The sequence below is a fragment of the Hippichthys cyanospilos genome, chromosome 18, assembly GCF_059441005.1.
Source record: "Hippichthys cyanospilos isolate Australia breed blue-spotted pipefish chromosome 18, RoL_Hcya_1.0, whole genome shotgun sequence".
Lineage (NCBI taxonomy): Eukaryota > Metazoa > Chordata > Actinopteri > Syngnathiformes > Syngnathidae > Hippichthys > Hippichthys cyanospilos.
This window is the reverse complement of record NC_142386.1, coordinates 4831898-4851859: the sequence shown is the minus strand read 5'-3', so window position 1 is coordinate 4851859 and position 19962 is coordinate 4831898. Positions and strand designations below refer to the sequence as shown.

General features: G+C 39.0%; 1 protein-coding gene and 1 long non-coding RNA gene across 4 annotated transcripts in view; one reads left to right on the top strand and one right to left on the bottom strand.

Annotated features, from left to right (window-relative positions):
• Positions 1-19535, top strand: part of LOC148408603 (rho GTPase-activating protein 26-like) — a 46837-nt gene extending 27302 nt beyond the window's left edge. For 2 of the 3 annotated variants that reach the window (XM_088440691.1, XM_088440690.1), the window contains exons 11-25: positions 923-1017; positions 1180-1258; positions 1778-1814; positions 2676-2741; positions 3080-3154; positions 3406-3490; positions 4434-4492; positions 9253-9358; positions 11319-11478; positions 11989-12133; positions 12343-12538; positions 15704-15739; positions 16027-16137; positions 17187-17278; positions 17506-19535. In XM_088440691.1, coding sequence (XP_088296817.1) covers positions 923-1017; positions 1180-1258; positions 1778-1814; positions 2676-2741; positions 3080-3154; positions 3406-3490; positions 4434-4492; positions 9253-9358; positions 11319-11478; positions 11989-12133; positions 12343-12538; positions 15704-15739; positions 16027-16137; positions 17187-17278; positions 17506-17594 — 1431 coding nt within the window. In that variant the 3' untranslated portion in view covers positions 17595-19535. Of the gene's footprint in view, positions 1-922; positions 1018-1179; positions 1259-1777; positions 1815-2675; positions 2742-3079; positions 3155-3405; positions 3491-4433; positions 4493-9252; positions 9359-11318; positions 11479-11988; positions 12134-12342; positions 12539-15703; positions 15740-16026; positions 16138-17161; positions 17279-17505 lie in introns of all 3 variants that reach the window. The other variant, XR_015868561.1, reaches the window with a different exon arrangement.
• LOC148408604 (uncharacterized) lies at positions 13847-16291 on the bottom strand. The gene is made up of 3 exons (XR_015868563.1): positions 16053-16291; positions 14403-14460; positions 13847-14158 (listed from the first exon to the last, which is right to left on the bottom strand). It is a non-coding gene; the product is annotated as an uncharacterized LOC148408604 (long non-coding RNA).
• Positions 19536-19962: the final 427 nt, after the last annotated feature.

The following is a 19962-nucleotide window of genomic DNA, read 5'->3' as shown; positions in this document are numbered from 1 at the left end:
CCTGTAGGGGCTCATTTAATAAAAAAAAAAAAAAGTGTTATCTTGGCGCAACCACAGAATGGTGTACGTGCGTAAGCAGCATGACTCCCAAGTGCGCTTTTCGCCTACGCACCGGATGAGCCACGGCTCACACAAGTCCGGGCCTGGTCTTTGAGGAAACACGCTCATTTTGTCAAATTGATGGCAAAAAACATGTTGCTTGCATGTTTCTCATTCTCAACATACAAACGATATACGCGTACTAGCATAACATAGGAAGAAAACACAAGCAAATGTCACTTACAGGTCTGAAGTTCTTATTTTTTTTCTTTCAATACTATCTAACTTACCATTAAATTAGGAGGTCGCGTTTTCCTAATTATTCATTTAAAATAGATTAAATAAAGCCAGAAAATATAGCCAACTCGAACATCAAAAATGTAAAAATAAAATAGTGCGGTCAAGAAAAAAAATCAAATAAATATAATTCCATCAGTTCATATTCTATGCGATGCAGTGCAGTCATGAGACTCCTGCTATATTCATATTGCGTTAAAATAGTACTTTTCCGTGTATTTCAACGACTGCTCTAAATAGAGCAAAAGTGAGAAAAACATGTTCTATCATCTGCTGTCCGACGTCAATCACATAAAACAGGAAAAATAAAAAGGGTCAGGGAATTTCCACATGCAGGCACACCCTCCTCGCGTTTGGTGGATCAAAAGACGTTGACCCTTGGCAGCGTTACATCATATTCCCCATTCATGTTGTTTTTTTATTTTGGGGGGGGGGGGGGCAATCTAGGCTGAGAAAAACTAATCCTGTTTATTTTTCAAGCCATCTTGTTAGTGACTTTATGCTGTGTTCCAAACATAGAATACAAAATTGAACAATATTCATGCAAATGTATTTTCCCGAAAGCACCTTGTCTTGTGTCCATCAGGGTGAAGAGGAGAGCTTCATCCTTAAGTCCTGCACCAGGAGGAAAACGGACTCGATTGAAAAAAGATTTTGCTTCGACGTGGAAGCTGCGGACAGGTGACAGACAATTCGCCTTTTGACGAATGGAATTGCAGTAAACATTCTGCCCACAAGAGGGTGCTATTATGCCGATTTTTGGGACTCGTATGATACCGTACATTTTTAATTTGAACTGTACTCATCAAATGTTCGATTATTTGTTGAATTCTTTGATTTCAGGCCAGGAATGATCACTATGCAGGCTTTGTCAGAAGAAGACCGCAGGTTGTGGATGGAGGCTATGGATGGGAGAGAGCCGGTACGTTGTCACGGTTACCGTTACGCCACTGCAAGATGGAGACGGACAGAATGTGGATGAAACTCCCGAGTGGCCGGAAAGAAAGATGATTTACTTAATTGTGAATATTGGTGGAATTATTTATTAAACGAAAGAAAAAAGAAACAAACAGATAAAAGCTTTGCACATCTTGCTATTTTCTCAGTCAGTTTATTAGCTCGAATTTCTCGACGGGAAACCATGTGAAGGTGTTTTCAAACTTTTGATTCGTGCGTCAAGCTCTGAGGCGCGCTTGTGGGATATTGAGCTTTCCGTTTCCACAGCAACTGAAATCAATAAGCCGGCAAGCTACATATGTGACATTTATTATTTTCTTCTCTGTCAGTACCGCATGAAACGCAGGTAGTTCATTAACTTTGGTTGACAAAAACAGTTTGATTTGCTGAGTGCAATTAAAAAAAAAAAAGAACAAATGGACGACATTGGTGCATCCTGCATACAACAAACCACATCTTTTTTTTTTTTTTTGTTTATTTTTAGGTGTACAATCTCAACAAGGACAACCATACGGAAGGCAGTAAGTTACTTGAGTGACTTTTGAGTGACTTTTCCTCAAGTTAATTATTGATTGATATTATCAATACATTTCTTTTCCGTGTATAATTCAGTGCTTTTACAATACAATTAAGACTACAGTTATTCACATTGCAAAAAGTCCATTTTGAGAAAGTAAAGAAGGCTTATAATAACTACATTCTATATTATTATCTAAAAAGAGAAAATATCTTGTGTAGCAAAAAAAAAGCTTAAGAAAAATGTTTATTTCATGATTTTAAATATAGCCAAAACTTTCCGATTTTTTCTCATTAGAAAATAAAAAGATAATTTTGAATGATCTTCAACTTAAAACCAAGGCCATTTTTTTTAACAGTAGATGAATAAATAGTCTGTGTAAATTGCTTTGATACCCAAATTAGGAAAGTGTTATGTAAATTCAAGTTCATTTCAAACAAAAATGGCTGTTTTAGGTTTGACCAAATATATACACAACTTGCTTAATTTAACAATTTTTGACAGGGTTTTGAACTCAAATTAAAGAAATGAACTCTTTCAGTGCCACAGACGAGAAATCTCGTCTTTGAAAATAGTTGTTGTGTGCCAATGACGAGAATTCTGGTCAAATGGGCTCTTTTTTTTATATAGATTAATAATTAAGAAAAACATTACTAATTTATAAAATCACATTCTTGTATTGGGTGCTTCACTTTTTTGCAGCGTTGGAGTTTGAGTGAATTTTGTAATTGCTTGTAGCCGGAAACGAGATAAAAGACAATAAATTACTGGTCCGATTTTCATTTAGGTTGCGTAATTGCTTTTATATTTTATTGTTTGTTTTTCACTAATCTGATTGTTTTCTCTCTTTCCCTCTCTTTATCAGTGGCTCAGCTTGATGTGACTGGGTTCAATGTGATGAAAAAATTCATTTATGCAGTGGAGACACGAGGTAGAGTGGCGTAAAGACCACAATAGATTCCCTGCACACACACACACACACACACACGCACACACACTGTTGCCGCTTGTTCCTAAAATTTATCAACAGATTGAGTCCACTGATAAGCTACAGTGTACTTTTGATGGACTGCGTAATGTATTCTACAAGTGTCATAATGGAACCTTTGCACAGCTACACAAGAATAGCCAATCACAACGCAGTAGCAAACATGTTTTGAATTTGGATTTTTGGACGGAGATTATCTGTTATTATAAAACGCTATATAAATCTCAGTATGTTATGCTTTGGAAAGAGTGACGGATGAAAGGTTTTGGGCTCGTTTTCAGGTATTGATGAGCAAGGCTTGTACAGAATCGTCGGCGTCAGCTCTCGGGTGCAGAAACTATTGAGCCTCGCAATGGGTGAGTGCAAAAATATACAGTCAAAACACCCACGTTCACACTCACGCACACATTTTTTTTTAGTTTTTTTTTTTTTGGCTGGGGGAGCTCCACAGCAGTCTCCTTTCAAACCGCTACGAGTCCCCACAAAGATAGGTAGACAAGAATACACACACGCTCAATCGGAAAGAATAGCAATCATCTGAATTTCCCTTGATGCATTCTTGTTATTTGGAGTGCTTTGCAACAGTGTGATAATTGTTGTCTGCCAGATCCGAAAACATGTGCTGATGTGGAGCTGGAAAACCCTGAGTGGGAAATTAAGACCATCACCAGCGCCATCAAGAACTATCTCAGGTATGAGTACAAAAATATCAACCTTGTGCGCTGCCTTATTTTTTACTGTGGGCCACGTTGTACTCAGTTTCTGTCGGAGGGCCAAATACATTTTAAGTGTGTTCGTCATACCCACTTTTGAAAACAGAGATGGGTTGAAAAGAGGAACTGGGAGTTAAAAAAAAATGTTTTCCTTTCCCCCAAATGCTTAAAAGTTGAAGACAATTTGCAAATGTGTTATTTTAGCCAGAAACCTGAAGTCAAATCAGCATTTCGCGGACCACATTTAATGATATGGCGGGCCCAGATCTGGCCCCCGGGCCTTGAGTTTGACACCGGTGACGTAAAACGACAGCATCAGTGTGTATTATGATCAATGCATGTTTCATTGTGTTTTTTTTTTCTTCTCCGACTAAAACTGACAGGAAGATGTGTATGTTTTTTTTAATGTTTTTCAATCAAAAACCTTTTATATTGATTCTGAATCATAGTCAAGATTGCATTTTTTGCGAATACATTTTTGTTGGCACACCAATGTTTGTTTAAAACTATAAAAGCTACATGAAGCCTCTCCCTTATATTTAAGTCAGAAATTCCATTTTTACGACAGCAAAATTTACTATAGCAACACAAAAAAGTAATAATTAACAAACAATATTTGATATATTTACAGCATCGGGCAATAGAACTAAATAAATTGATGACTATACATACGATGCCTGAAGACACATTTGAAAGGAAGGCAGCAAAAATAACGAATAAATAACACACACGCAGCTACAGTATGCAAAGAGCAACATCGGCCATAATTTCTGAATGAAAATAACGCGATGTGTTCAAGCTTTGTGTAATCTGTAACTGAATGGAACCTCTGTACACACACTAACATCCTCGTGTGTTTTGCACATATTTGACAACCTTAATCTTTTGAGCTGACATTTTCGCGTTTTTTTTTTTCTTTTAGGGTGCTCCCTGCGCCTCTCATGACATATCAGTATCAGAGGAGTTTCATCAAGGCTGCAAGTGAGTATTCCTCAGAGTCAAATGGAGATCACAATAGAACACATGAACGACGGGGGATCGGGCTTATCTTGGGGAATGGAAATTGAAAAACAAACATAAAAAACAAACAAATACAATACATTTTATGGTATATAGAGATGGGAAGGGATAACAGTACAGTTACTGTTATAAGATTTAAGTAAATATGTGGACTGTAGTCATCTTTGTCTCAAATATGTGAAGCATAAACACTTTTCACATCTAAAAAAAAATTCTGGTACCCACATATACATGAACATTCCTGGGGGGTGGGGGTCCTACTTGGTGGATTTCACTTTTCGCAGGGGGTTTTTGCTGCCCATTATCTGCGAAAAATAAGGAAACACTAAATGTGAAGATGTGTATGTGCGTGTGTGTTTTGAATTTAGGGTCTGGTGTGAAGAATGTTAACTATATACGTAAAAGCGCTCTTGACATGAACTCGGGAGCTAATTTACAGCGCCGCCCACTGAGCTTGGCGGACAGCCGCTGGCTCATGTGTCAACGACTCAATTTTAATTGGCACGGATTCTACTATCGCCACTTTCATGCTTAGCAAAATGCAATTGCATAAATATGTCATTAGAAAGTTGTCCTACATGTCAAGGCTTCATCTCCTAATTGTAAAATGTGTTTTTGGCGGAAAAAAAAAAAGCTCAGGTGTATATGCGGGTTCACACTTGCATATTACTTTGCAGAATATGTGGCTGGCTTGTTTTCCCTGTTTGTGTGCGGCGAAGCCTCTCCAAATCTGAGCTATCACACAAAGGAAGTCCAGGAAATGACAGAGTGTCTGGCTGGGCCACCAGGAAACGGCCCAGCGGCGAGAAAATCCAGAGAAAAGAGCGCTGACGTGCGTTCGCCGTCCTTCGATGCCAGCAGTCTTACTTTTCGGATTTTTTTTTTTTTTTTTTACCGATCCAAAAAATTTTAGAACGTAGCAGTTTATACCTATAAAGCTAAAATTTGCCGTTTGAAGCATCTGGTTTCGTTTATGTGTACGCCTCGAATTTGCTTGACTTGTGTGAATTCGTATGTGCAAATCCACGGCGTTTACGACGGCGTTTTCACGCCAAAGGTTTTTACGTACGTGTTTTTCTTTTTTCTTTCTTAACGTCAGCCAAGCTGCAAGGTGATTTAAGTACAGCGTCCCGACTTGAACTCTCCGTCACGCTCCTCCTCTGTTTTGCGTTTTCTCCTACCCAGCCCACAGGCCCTCATCTGGCTTCTCACTCTTCATCTGGTTTGAAATCCGCAAGCAGAAACAGGCCGTTATGATATAGTGGAAGGATGAGAAATGAGTGCCAGCTCAAAAGCGCTCCATATGTACGTTATAAAATCTTGAGACAAATTTTGTTGACGTCTCGAAGCAGTTACTGGGATTTGACTTGCTCATCTTTAAGGACCTGGAACCGCATTTGTCTCAAATTCAGCCGGGAGAGATTCCAGATCCCTGTGACCGTGATTAGTTTAAGCAGTGATAGAAAATGGATGTATGTATCATTTTCCGTGGATTTTTGCTTAAACATCCAAACGCTTTCTTTTCTATATAATTTGTGTATTTTTTACTGTTCCTGGCTCACTGTTGGATTGTACCCAACGAACATCTGAATTAAACTGGTCTGGCGTTCAAGGACTATTGTTTCGTGTCAATAATGCAATACGTCACTTCGGTGGTACTTCTACTTCCAAAAGAATTCGTTCCGGACGTAATTTCATAACGTGACTTTCATAAGTAGAGACGCTTTTTACATGTAAATAAGTTAATCCGTTCCAAGCCCCCCCCCCCCCCCCCCAAATGCTCCTAACCCCTTTAAATGAATATATTAAATTATAAAAATGCATCAAAAACAGTAACACATACATACTATAAGCTATTAGTGCATAATAATCCAAATATACCATGTGAGAAATAAAAAAAAACGCTCCTAAACCCTTTAAATAAATGATATTAATTGTCACAGTTGACAATATGGATGCAGTTCATTTGTTTGCCTTGAGATGGTGCTGGTATGTTGGTGATGAGTGCAGAGACTTTTTAGGACTTTTTATTTGTACGTTTACTTACTTTCCATTGACCCAAGAATCATTAATAAGTCCACAGGAGCAATAATATTTATTTTTGGATCATTTTCAGCATGTAAATGTAGTTTGGGGTCATGCGTAGTGCTTCCTGTGTGATAAAATTGCTTAAGTGCTAGCGACGTGCTAACGGCTTGCTAACAACTCGAATGTCAGACACGCCAACCCAAAGTGGTTTGTTACATTTGGGTTTTTATGTGAATATGTACAGTGTTAGCCGTAGCTAATGTCAATTTTATGTTTTTTAGCTCTGAAAAGTTTTTAGCTCTGATGAAAAGTGGAAGGCCACAGTAAACAACGCAAAAAACAATTGTCTCGTTTGTGGCCAAGCTTGCATATTAATATATGATGAAAATGCATCACAAAACGTACCAAATATGGTAGAGATCACCGGTTGTGATAACGTATTAAATGGAAATAAAAAAATAAAACTGCTGTTGGAAATGGAAAATACTTTTATATACTTAGCTGATGACAGTAATAGCAATTCCTGTTTGACATGAACAACATCGTAATATGTTTTGATTTCTCTTGAGGTCAATTATCTTTAACTTGTGTTGCTATTTTATTTCATTCAACTCCAGTTTGAAGTCCACAGAAGACAGATAATTAATAATCCACTATGGGCTGACCTTGAACATTAATGATTCATTTAGAAAGCAAATAAATAAAAAAAAAAATCGAGAAAATGCTTGATCTGTTCCGATGTTGTATATAGTAGAAACATATGTTCGACTGACACCTTTGAAGTCCTTTTCTGCATAAAATACATGAAGATTAAATTTTAATGAATATTGCCCTCAAAGTAACATACTGTACATGTATTGAACGGGGTTTACAAAAGAGAGAAAAAAAATTGAAAAGAAATAAAAGTTACGATTAAAATTGTATTTACCGATATATATCTTGTAAATTTCACTTCTTTGATTCGCAACACACAGTATTGAACGTTATATGTCTTTAGATTGAAAAACGAATTGTGGTAAGATCATGCTTAGGGTTCTTGCTTGCAGTAAGACCGCACCCTTTAATCAAATAGGTCATGTGAAAAATAAAATGGAGCAGGAGGTGGCACCGTTTTCATTTGCAACCTAGTTCAAATATGAGGAAATCCAGGAGACAATCAAGTAATTATACCGTATTTTTCAAACTATGAACTGTCTTTTTTTTCTTGATTTGAGCTCTGTGTCTTATAGTCCAGCCCAGTTTGTTTTTTTCTTTTGCTAGCCACATGGGGGACGATCCACTGTTAAAACAAATTTGTGTATTTGTTCAAGGTGTCAATTTATGGAACAAATATGAAATATAACAGAAAAGATGTGAGCTGTGCTCTAAAATAGTTTTAAAATGTCGTTTTAAAAATAGAAAACATTTGTATAAATAGAATAAGATCTTGTATAAAAGTTTGTGATGTGTAAATTTGATACATATGATTGAATGTATGGTTTTACTGTGTATGTAATTATGTGCAATATGTTCATATTCTCACTGAAAAAAATGATCAATTTGACAAAAGAAGACAGAAGAAGACACTATCAAAGTATTGATTTTGAGTTTGAACGACATGAAAACAAAAAAAAAAAAAAATCCATTTACCATCTTTCTACGGTACGGTTTGTCCGTGACAAAAACGTTTTTGTTTTATTTTTTTTTGCGCTCAATTTTTACTGCCGCAGTGCAAAAAATATGATAGTTTGAACAGTAGAATTTGCATGGGCAACACGCCTAACACAGTCAGGAAATTGTCTGGACTTGTTTGTAATTGTTTTAACTCACTGCGGTGATGATGGGAAGAACAAAAGCAACATTGTTTTGTTTTTCTTTTTATACGCCAGCCAAGTGAAAAATGCTTGTTAATTTTCTGACAAGCAAAACTGGAGACTAACCTTTGATGTGTTCATCTATTTAAAGAAAGTATGTGCGAGTCTGAGTACTTTGCGGAGGTTCTTTCAAAGTTAAGTCTGGTTAAGTGCATATTGTATTGGGCTGACATACGAACGAACGCCTGCTGTCATTTTGATGGAACTTTTTTCATTGGTTTTGATTGATTGCTCATTCTTAATTATTTGTGATTCGTCTTTTCAATTCACTTCTTCGCAGGCTTTGTTAAATCACCTCGTTTTTATTCGACCCTTCAAAACCCGCAGTCTGTTTTCTGTATCTCCCTGTCGTCCTTGGGAGATGTTAAAAACATCTACCCTGGGTGTATTTTTTTTCTTTCTACCTTGATCCAACCGAACTGACAAAGTTCCAAACCAAGGGCGGACCACTCCGCCTCTGAGTGCTTTTACGACTTCCTTAATATGCCTTTGGCACTTTGCTGTTATTGAGCTAAGCCCTGGAAAACTGGTTAGAAAATAAATAGGTCATGTGGTAAAAAATGGAAACGCAGCAGCGAACAACAAATTGTACAACGCAAACGTTTCTTGATGACGAGATTTACTTTTGCTGTTATTTTACTGTATTTTGAGCCACGGTCATTTTAGTTCTGAAATCTTTTTGCGTGCTTTTTCGAAGAATAATGTACGGAAAAAAACGATATCGGTTTTACAACATCAATCCATAAGAGCTCGTGAAAAGTAGGTTGCAGGTTCAAAACCGGATTGCTCGAGAGACGGTTATTGGCTACTTAATCACGCTTTATGCCCCCTGCGTTCCAGAGTTGGACAACCCTGAAGCTAGGGTGAAAGAAATCCACGAGCTGGTGCACCGACTGCCTGAGAAGAACCGGCAGATGTTGGAGCTACTCATTAAACATCTCTCAAAGTAGGTGGAACTTTACAAAACAACAACAAAATATATATACCGTATTTTCCGCACGATAAGGCGCACCTAAAAACCTTATTTTTTTTAAAAGCTGACGGTGCGCCTTATAATCAGGTGCGCCTTATATATGGATAAATATTGCGATTGGGATTCGTAGATGGGGAACGAAATGATAAAGTAAACTTTACCTGTTTCTTTTGTATGTTTACAGTTGAACAAGGTTGCTCATATTGAGTTATTATGCTATTGAGAGTTTAGATTTATTATTTGAGTTATTATTACTTTGAGTATTACTATATTGTGATTGAAAAGGTTTTAAAATGTGTCATTAATTGAGGGTGCGCCTTATAATCCGGTGAGCCTTATAGTGCGGAAAATACAGTATATATGAGGAGAATATTTGTGTGTGTGTGTCTGTGTGTGTATCAACACTGGGAATTGAAACTGAAACTTGACAAATGGTGTCAAGTTGTAATCTCTTTTCCAAATGAATGTTTGCCAGCATTCAGTGGAACGGTTCTATTACCTTCTTTGGCCTGGTAGCGTGCGAGCCAGACTGCTATTAGTCAAGGAAGCTACAATTTCATGTCAATAGACAGACCCGACCTTTGTAAAAAAAAAAAAAGAAAAAAAAGTCATAACGAATGGAATGGCTGACTTTCTTTCAGGAAGCAATTTCATAACTAGTGGCACATTCCGTTTCAAATGAGCGTTTCCCAACATGAGGTCCAAAATCTAATGCGGGCATTTGATGTCTTTTGGCCAGCAAATCAAGAAATGATTGTTCATTTAGGATGCTACCAGCCCTCTACGTCCTTTTTGTGGATTGCGAAGAGTTCAGCGGCCGAATTTAGGCAAAGATCTTATTTTCGAAAGCAAACGGGCATGAATCACCTCACTGTTTATTGGACATTTGCGGTTGAAGTCATTATCTTGCAGAACCTTGAAGGATCTCCTGATCCGTTGGCGTTTCTTTAAATTGGCAAACAAAATGTTGGAGTCTTCTTTTTTCCTTTCGTTGCCAACGTCATATGTGAGATCATTGTTAAAGATTAATGAGCCCATTCCAGAAGAAGTTTTGCAAGCTTCAGAGATACGCTTGCATGTTGGGGATCAGGAGCAAATCCTTTCTTCCTTGAACGCTTTCCATCACTTTGGTCAAGGTTCCTCCCTAGTCTCATCATGCCACAAAATGTCCCCCTTGGATTTTAGAGACTTGGCGAAGTACTTTTTGGCAAATTCCTGACTGGCCTTCTTATTCTTCTTGCTAATGAGCCGATTTCATTTTTGGAACAGTTTCTGTCGTTTTGAAGTTTTCCAATTCTGTCTGTTGTTTTTCCTTGGCCTGCCTATTTGTCATAGGGCGTTCTAATACTTTTGCTATCAATGAAAACGACTAGGTTCAAGGTCAAATTCTGTAATAGGCGCTGATGGAGCATAAATTTGAAAAGTGTTATAAAATAATTCTTTTACTAATAGTGAGTGTGTGCCTTGCAATTTGGAGGCAGTTCAAATTGACAAAGACGTGAATCGCCTGTCAGTCAAGTTTGGAGGTTAAACAATAAAAACGTCCGACTGTGACAGCATACAGCATAACAATTTAGCTTGAGTTATAAGTCTCGTATTGCCAAGCGAACTTGCGGTGACACCCGAATGCCCGCCTAATCCCTCTAGTTTATGGCTCTTACTTCAGCAGTAGAGACACGTACAAGTGCCGTGCAACAAATGGAAAATTGGGCATTATGTAAACCGCTAAAGGCTAAATTGTCAAGTCTTGTATTTGCCAATGTGTGCACCAGCAAAAGTCTCACGGCCTTGAATTATGCATGCGTAAACAGCATCACCAAAGATTCGTAAAAACTCCTGCATTGTCAAATCAGTCTTTCCGGATAGCAGATTTTTGACTTCATCAAATTTTAACAGTCGTTAGCACCATTAATCATTTTACTCTCGTTTACAGTGTGGCCAATCACCACCAGCAGAATCTGATGACTGTAGCCAACCTGGGCGTGGTTTTTGGACCGACTCTACTCCGCCCACAGGAAGAGACGGTGGCAGCCATTATGGACATCAAGTTCCAGAACATTGTAGTGGAGATCCTCATTGAGCATCACGAGAGGGTACGTTCACAGTAATTCCACAAACTACACTATGAAGTTTTGATTTATTTATTCAATTACTGTATGGTCTTTTTCTTATTTTGGTTGTAGTGAGTGAAAATCCTTCCTAATAAGGCACGCAAACATGTCATCGCAAAATAGGTGTGGTTAGGCTTATGCACATTGCCAAATGTATTTAAGTGTACCGAATGCAATGGCACGCACACCTTGCCGTCACGCTTTTCCTCAGATGGGTTGCGTACAGGTGTCGCCTCGGCAACAGCACAAATAATAAGGCCGGCATTAGATGAAGCAGCGCGCGTGCATGTTGTCTACAGAAGCAAACGAAACATGCACGCTGTGTGTATGTGTGTGTGTACATAATGTATTAGTGTATACTATTTATACTGTGTAATAACGTGTGTGCACGCACATATATACGACAGACAGACAGGCTATAAGACGCGGGTCTCAAATCATGAGAAAAAAGTTGCGGTTCATAATCCGAAAAATATGTATTTATTGATGCAGATTTTCAAAGACGCACCAAGCTCTGCCGGAGGTTTAACCGCGACTCAGCTCAACCAGTCCAGGAGGAGAAGCACTGAGAACAAAGCTCCGTCCTGTATTGAAAGACCTCTCACACTCTTCCAAACACCAACGCATTCCCTCAAAGGTGAGCCGGACAACAAACGACTGCTGCAAATTCGACATTAGATTATTGTCGTTCCTCAATGCGCTTACTTAATCATCCATGTGCCCGCTACCAAGTCAATTTCATGTTAAATCCCGCACCATCTCCTAGCTGCACAAAAAAGCGCTGAGTCTCAAGCCTATGTCTCATGTGACACCACCAAGCCAGTAAATCACCATTGATCATTGAAGGTGAGAAGAGGAACAGCGTCATCCAGGCCGCGGTGGGCGAGCATCAGCAGGCCGTGTCATCGTCCGCCAACTGCAACAGCAGCAGCAGTAGCAGCAGCAGCAGCAGTAGCGGCGGAAGCCAAGGTCGAACGCCCAGACACAGCCTGAACAGCAACGATGGCGAGCGCGACACCAGGCACGCCCGTCCCAGCTCGCTGTGAGTGACGGCTAAATTGCATATTATACATTAAGACGAATACCTAGCGAGCAGGGTTGGATATTACAAGCCATTTCAAAACCAGTAAAAGGTTTGCGGGTGGCTTTACTATAAATTTTATTAGCAATGTACTTGTATGCCGCGGGCCGCTAAATTGTGAATGGAGGGCCGCAAACGGCCCCCGGGCCGTAGTTTGGACACCAGTCAAGTCCCCCTACCGCTCGGAGACCGCTGGGATAGGCACCAGCGAGCCCGCGGACACTACTGAGGATAAGCGGCTACGGATGATGGATGGATATGACTAATAACTGACATTTGGGAAGAACAAAGGAACCATTAAAGAATAAATAGACCCACGGTGATGGTCAAAGAAAATAGTGTAGAATTTAAATCATCATGCCGATTGGAAGATTTCAGTGAACTCAAAAAATGCATTCTGCGTGCTGTTCCCATTGGATGTCATTATGACTTAGAGTCGTAGTGTTGTAAACATTCCCGAGATATATACTGTATCGGTCGTCATTTCTTAACATTCTTTGAAGCCCAGGCCATGACAGCAAAGATGAAAAGATGTTTCTTCCCGAGGCTGCGAGATGAAAAAAGGTAGCGGGCCCACTGCGGCTTGCCCACTCGGTCTGAAGCACTCTGAATTTAATTTAGTTGGAATGACTTGATCTAAGCGAGCACGATGTGCTGTCACGAGTGTGACTTTATGTTCGAACCAGCACCAATGCACCCATTGACCAGCTTCAGAGTCTCTTATGTGGATTGGTGGGAAAAAAGAAAAAAAGACTGAATATCTTAACATCCTTAACCAGAAAAAAACAAAAAAAAACATAGTCGTTTTTTTTTCCTTTAAAAAGATGCTTACATAGTTGTCGTTTTAAAAGGCTTCACAGTAAGATTTAAATATTTTTTTTACCAAAATTAAGACCTTCCTATACATTGTCTTGTGTTGTCCAAAAAAAATAACTACACAGTTGTTGTTTGTTTTAAAATACGTCATGATACAAGGTAAAAAAAAGTCAGTTTTTTAGGGGGGATAGCCATACTATACATGGTTGTTTAAAAAAAAAAAAGCCTGACTATCATCTTTTTTTGCAAACAAGAAAAACATGGTTAGATTAACAACCTTATTATAGCCTTCATTTTTATAGCCTTGCAATAGTGCCTTTTTTGTGGTAGTGATGGGAGATCATCTTAATATACATGACCATGAAAAAAAAGCCTTTACAATGGTCTTTTTTTTTTTTTTAGAAAAAAAATCCCATATGTTTTGTACATGAAATAAGTGACCTTACCTTGCAGTCATTTTCAAAAAGGACGCACGCATGGTCAAAAGGCCCAAGCGCAGGTCCAAGCTATTTATTTTGAAACACCTTTTATTTTAAAAACACCAACATTTCACTCCCAAATATGTTACATATGTAATAAACAGACGTCCTGTCAAGAGACAGGTGACGAGCGTACAACTGAAGAAAAAGCTAGGTTTTAACAGGCAATTAAAGGAGTCCTACTTGGATGGATGGACGTGGATTCTCCACCTTTTTGTTGCCGAACCGGATGCGCTCGCAAATGGCGTCGGCCTCAAAAGTATTTTCGAGTCTCACAACATTCCATCTGCGTGAAGAAAGAAACGAGCTGAGAGCGTTCTTTGGTTTGGCGTTGACCGCTTTGTGATGACAAAAATATTTAGACGCTCATCGAAACGAAATGCCCGGCTCCGTTTGATTGCTGAAATGAAGTCCAATTTGTTGGGAGTCTTGAGACCCAAGCCTCACAGACAAAACCAGAAACATCGCGTTAAATTTACCCTGACATGTACGATTAAAGGAAACGTCTAAAAGTAAATGTCGGTGGTTACCATGCACTTGTGTTTGCGGTATGAAGAAGCGTTGTTGTTCCTTCCGTTCGCTGATAGTCTGTCAACAGATGGTGAGACGAGATTAGACAAGCTCTTTTGATGGAGTCATACTCGTCCAAAAACGTTAGCCGTGAAATGAAATATCCATCTGTTGTCATGTTTATGGTTATTCCAGTAGTTCCCTAATGGACAGAATATAAAACACAATTCATTGTAACATAAAGCCAGATCAAATATTTTGAGCTGCCAAAAAGTAATGCTACAGTAAATCTGTAGTAAATCTGAGAAGAGGAATTGATTTTAAAAGTGACATTGACTACAAAACGTCTTCTTCCAGACTTCTTCTCTTCCTTTGACACTTTGTATATTATATTTAATGTACTTCCTAACATAGCCATCTGAGAATACTTCAGAACCATTAGCAGCCGTAGCGCAGTTAACACGACGACAGCCTAAATGCGCTCTCGGCGCTTTCACGCAAAAGTACAAAGTCATTAAGTTGTCTCGTTTAAAAATGTCAAAAGGTTGGTTGGAAGGTTAAGTTAAGAAGTTCACTCCCTGACTTTTAGTAGAGATACTTGACTTAAGACAGGGAGTCAAACATAGGGCCCGCGGGCCGTTTCTGGCCCAAAAATGAGTTTAATCCGGCCCGCAAGAAGATTGTGTAAAGTATCGAAATTATCTGGATTATACTAATAAATGAAAACTTATTACTTAAGTAATGTTAATATTTGAGGGTAAATCGTGACCTCGTAGTTGTGTTCTTTTGAACAGAATTAAAAAAAAGAATAATACATTTGAATCTGTTTTAAAGTTATCTAAATATATAACCGTGATTTTACTAGCCCGGCCCACTTTGGAAAATATTTTTGGTGCCCAAGCACATATTTAATTTACTTATTGGTAAGGATGGGCGGGTACTTACACCAGGAAGGTTTGGGGGTTGATCTTGTCCAGCCATTTTATGGTCAAGAACAAGAAATGAGAAAAATGACCATTTCTCGGATTTTCTTCTAATTGTTTCCCCCTTTTTCTCCCAACTTTTGCTCATATTTTAGCTAGCATTCCAAATGAGACTTGAAGTGAGTGTGCTTGTTTGTTGACTGTTTTCTTGACCGCGCAAATACGGGGCAACCCGTGCCTGAATTAGCATAGACCAGGCGTTGGTAACTTCACAGACATGCAAACGCCTTTGTAATAAAGGGTGCTTGCGCTACAGTGGGCGTGAACACAACCGCCAAGAGAATTCACCACCAATCCAAGCAGATGGTTTTAGATTAATTGTCATTTTGTCTCTTTAGGTTGAACCCCAAAACCCGTGGCAGCATACCAGTCTGGTAAGGATAAAATTAGAACGTTCAATTATTCCTATCAAGTACCCTATTGAAATCCATGTTTTTTTTTTAATACAAATACAGTACAATCCTATTCCACTTTACATATTATACATACTACACAAGGCTCAATTTTTTTTCTCAAGGGTTTTGTTTCATATAATCTACTCTTTTCAGTTCTTAAATTTACATATTGCAGCAAATAAATACGTATGACTATCACTGTACTTTATCATTATTAAAAACAGACCATGATGACTGAAGCATCTCCATTTTCCGTCATCCTTCAGCACATCGTCGTCCAGTCCAAACTCACCACGATCTCCGTCCTGGCCCATGTTCTCTGCGCCGTCCAGCCCTCAGCCAGTTTCCTCGGCCTCCAGCGACTCCTCTCCGATCAGGTGGGTCATCATCGCACTGTCCACGCGCATGACATCTCTTGTCTGCCGTCGCCGCGGTTGCCCGGGAAACAGCACGCATTCCCTTTAAAACCTCAGTTCTTTCTTGTGTAAAATCCTTTAGGGAGTTATAAATGCAAAAACTTTGCATATGCCAACATACAGTTTCTCAACTATATTTTCCAGGCCCCCCCCTAGAAAAGCGAAAACTTTCCGCCCCCCCCCCCCCCCCCCATTCGATGCACTGAATATAAATAAGATTATTATTGATGAAAATTGTTTAAGTATACCTACACATGTATCCTTTTTAAAATTAACAACAGAAAAACGCAACAACTGTTAATTGTTTTTACCATGTTTATAGGGGTTATAGCTTAGTCTAAAATGGAAAAAAAGAAGCAAGTGCACCAAAGTGCCGGAAATTAAAAGAAAATGATGAAAATTACTTGATTGCAATTACATTCCACATGACAAAAACAAAGCCTTTTTCCTGGGATCATCCGCGCCCCCCAGGGGGGGTATACCAAGGGAAAATACCTAGCACAAACGAAAATGCTAAGAAGCGCTATATAACATGCTGAAGATAAGATTAGCTAGCATGTTATCCATAGTCACAATTTGTTGGATCAACACACAAACTAATTTTGGGCATATTATGATAAATGACAGCAATCTTCCAAAGAAAGTACAACTAACAGATATCGGTGGGCTAGATTTCACAGAGACAGAATAACGCGTGTCACCAGCTCTCAAGCCACATCGTCCTTCCTCACTACAAAAATGTCACATCAGCAGTGGCCAGAGGCCAAACAAACGAAGCACAAATGAACGATCAGTTAAAGGACAGGCTAAATCAGTTGCGAAAAATTATTTCGAGCGGGGCCCATGCGACCTGGTACCAGTTGATCCGCGGATCGGTACTCGGCCGGGGACCTCTGCCCTAACCGAATCGACTTATAAAATATGATCCTGGTCATTTCTTGGCAATCTTACCTTCTTTTTTTTTTTTTTTTTTTTTTAATTGCAGTCGTTGGCTCTTTCTGTGTTTGCAGCATTTCTGGTAAGCGAGCTCGGGCACTTTACGCCTGCAAGGCAGAGCACGACTCCGAGCTGTCCTTCATCGCCGGCACTATCTTCGACAACGGTGAGTCACACCTTTGCACTTCTCACTCGGAGGGCAAAAAAAAAAAAAAAAAACCTGCTCACTCAGTGAACACATTCTGTGAAAGGAACTTGGCAGAAAAGTGAGGACTTACCAGTGTATTCACAGGAGAATTCTAAAAGGTTTTTTTGAGGAGTTTGGTCGCTTTCGCTGAACAACGAGACAGTTGTGGATGTAGTTTTGTTTTCTCTGTGTACCGTCCCGTGTAGTTCATGCATCCAGAGAGCCGGGCTGGCTGGAAGGAACGTTAGATGGCCGAATAGGACTGATCCCTCAGAACTACGTGGAATTTCTATAGCGCAGCGACGGAATGGGAGGACCGCACTGGACTTGGACGAGACAAAAATGGACTGCAAGTGTGGGAGTGGGGGACCACATTTGATTTTTTTTGTTTTTAAGGCGAGATCTCAGAGTTGCACTGGAAGGAGCCGCCGCGGTTCCAGCTGTTATTGGATTAGTTTGGATAACTTCCCAAGTCCTTGCCAAGACGATGTGCTAATGAGCCTGGAATTTGTGAGCGTGTGGGTGTGTGTGAGAATAAATGAAGCGATCTGTGTCAATTTGTATTTTCCCCCCTTCCGTCTTCTTTTGAACTGCACTGACCGCTTATCGAGATCTTCCCGCAAGAAGCTCGTGAAAAAATCCAATCGATATTGGATTTTACACCGATCACACCTCTCATCCCACCGAGGTCAAGGGGAAAATTATTATTCCTTCCACTAGCCTCAACCTGGATAATGTGCGACGCAGTCGGAGGCCCGCGGGCAGATCAGTGTGAGGTGGCCCCTGAGAGAGTTCATCCAAAGGTCAATCAACATTCCATTTGTCAACACTAGGAGGCCGCGGGTTCATTTTTTTTTTTAACAATTTCAAACAAGTGCCCAGCTGTTTGTAATAAAGGCACTTTTTTGATGCTTGACCCAACAACACGCTTAATTACTGGTTAGTCACTCAGGGGATTCTTATCAAGCACATCAAACTGCCGATGAATACTTTAATTCCCCGGGGTCCAATTCTTACATTTTTTTAGATTACCGTGTATAAGACGCACCAACACTGTGGCAACGATGTCAAAACTATAGCAAAATAGAACACATCTTCCTAAATTATATTTTCTTGTGTTCGTATCTGCAGGTTATGTATTTGTTGTGTTACATTGAGAGTGTTTCAGATTTCCCACATTGTGAGCGGTCAGTGAACGCAGCGCCAGTGCAACGTTGAATGTTTAATGTGCTATAATGTTTAAAAGTTACCATTTATAGGTTGCACCCATACTTTTGGCCTTTGTTTTTTGAAAAAAGAAAAAAGTGCATTATATTTAGGGAAGTCCTGATTGTGGCTCACCGGAAGGAACCAAATTTGCCAATTAATTTCCCGCCCAATAACTGTTAAAAATCAGAAATGTTTTCTGTGACAAAATGAAATGACAAACACTCAAAAATATAAAATAAAAAGGATCAAGTGGTGGTTTTGTTCCAAGTCTTTTAATATTTATAGCACAGTATAGCAAAATAAAGCTGTTTCCAAACTTATGACCACCATCGTTTAATGGACTTGACCAGAAATAATAAGCTAGACATGACAAAACATCATAAATGTATTATACCCAGTGAAGCAGATTACATCCTACGAGGATTATTCACATTGAAATTATATTTGACACAGAAAACCTTCCTAAAGGTAAACACTGTTGAAAATATGGATAGTCTTGAATTGTATGGAGATAGGATTCGTTCCTCCCAAAGTACTGCACTTATTTTGTAAGCTGCTCTGCCATGGGCCTCCAAAATGCTCCTGCGTACAAATTTGCCCTCCAAGTTTTGCGCTAACAAGCAGGAGTTTGAAAACAGTGTCAATGTGAAATGAGACTACTTTTATTTATGAGACTTTCTTGTAATCTGAATGGAGATGTTCTATCGACTTTGTACATATATACTTACATATACATTTGATATGATTTTTTTTATGATGTTTTCCTATTTGTATTTGCATCTTGGCATACTAACTTAATTCCTCTTACAGCTTTGATGTTCGATTCACATTTTATTTTGTTTTATTTTATTCAGTTATTCAACAGCCTTAAAAAGTGGGGACATTGCAGAATGAAATACCAATGTTGCAAGAGTATTGGATTTTTTTTTTTGAATGCCTAATTTTAGTTTGTAATGTGGCAGTGATATTTCTAAAGATTTTGGAGAACTGGAAAAAATCTAATAAAAGATTTCAAATATATAATTGATTGTGTGTGGAAATACATATTTTCTTATTGAAATGTGTGGGATATCCAGTAAATATTTGTTTTATTTATATTTTTAACTAAGGTTTACCAGTTCAAATACATATACTGACCGTATTTGTTGAATGACACTTCTCAAAGTGTTTTTGAGGAAAAAAAGTCCGGCGCGTTGCTTTTTTTTTTTCACCGCGTCTGAATCAGTGATGGAACGCTAAAAGGCTTGGAAAAGACAGTTGACTTTATTGAGTAATCGTTCTCAAGTCAAATCACTTCCCGCCGGTCAACCAAATAACAACACAGAGAATTCAACATTGAATCAAAGAGGTGAAAATATCGACACTTGACTACAGAGCAGGTGTAAATAATACACAAGTCATATCAGAAACAAGTTGCGTGTGTTTTTTTTTTGTTTGTTTTATAACTCCCGCCC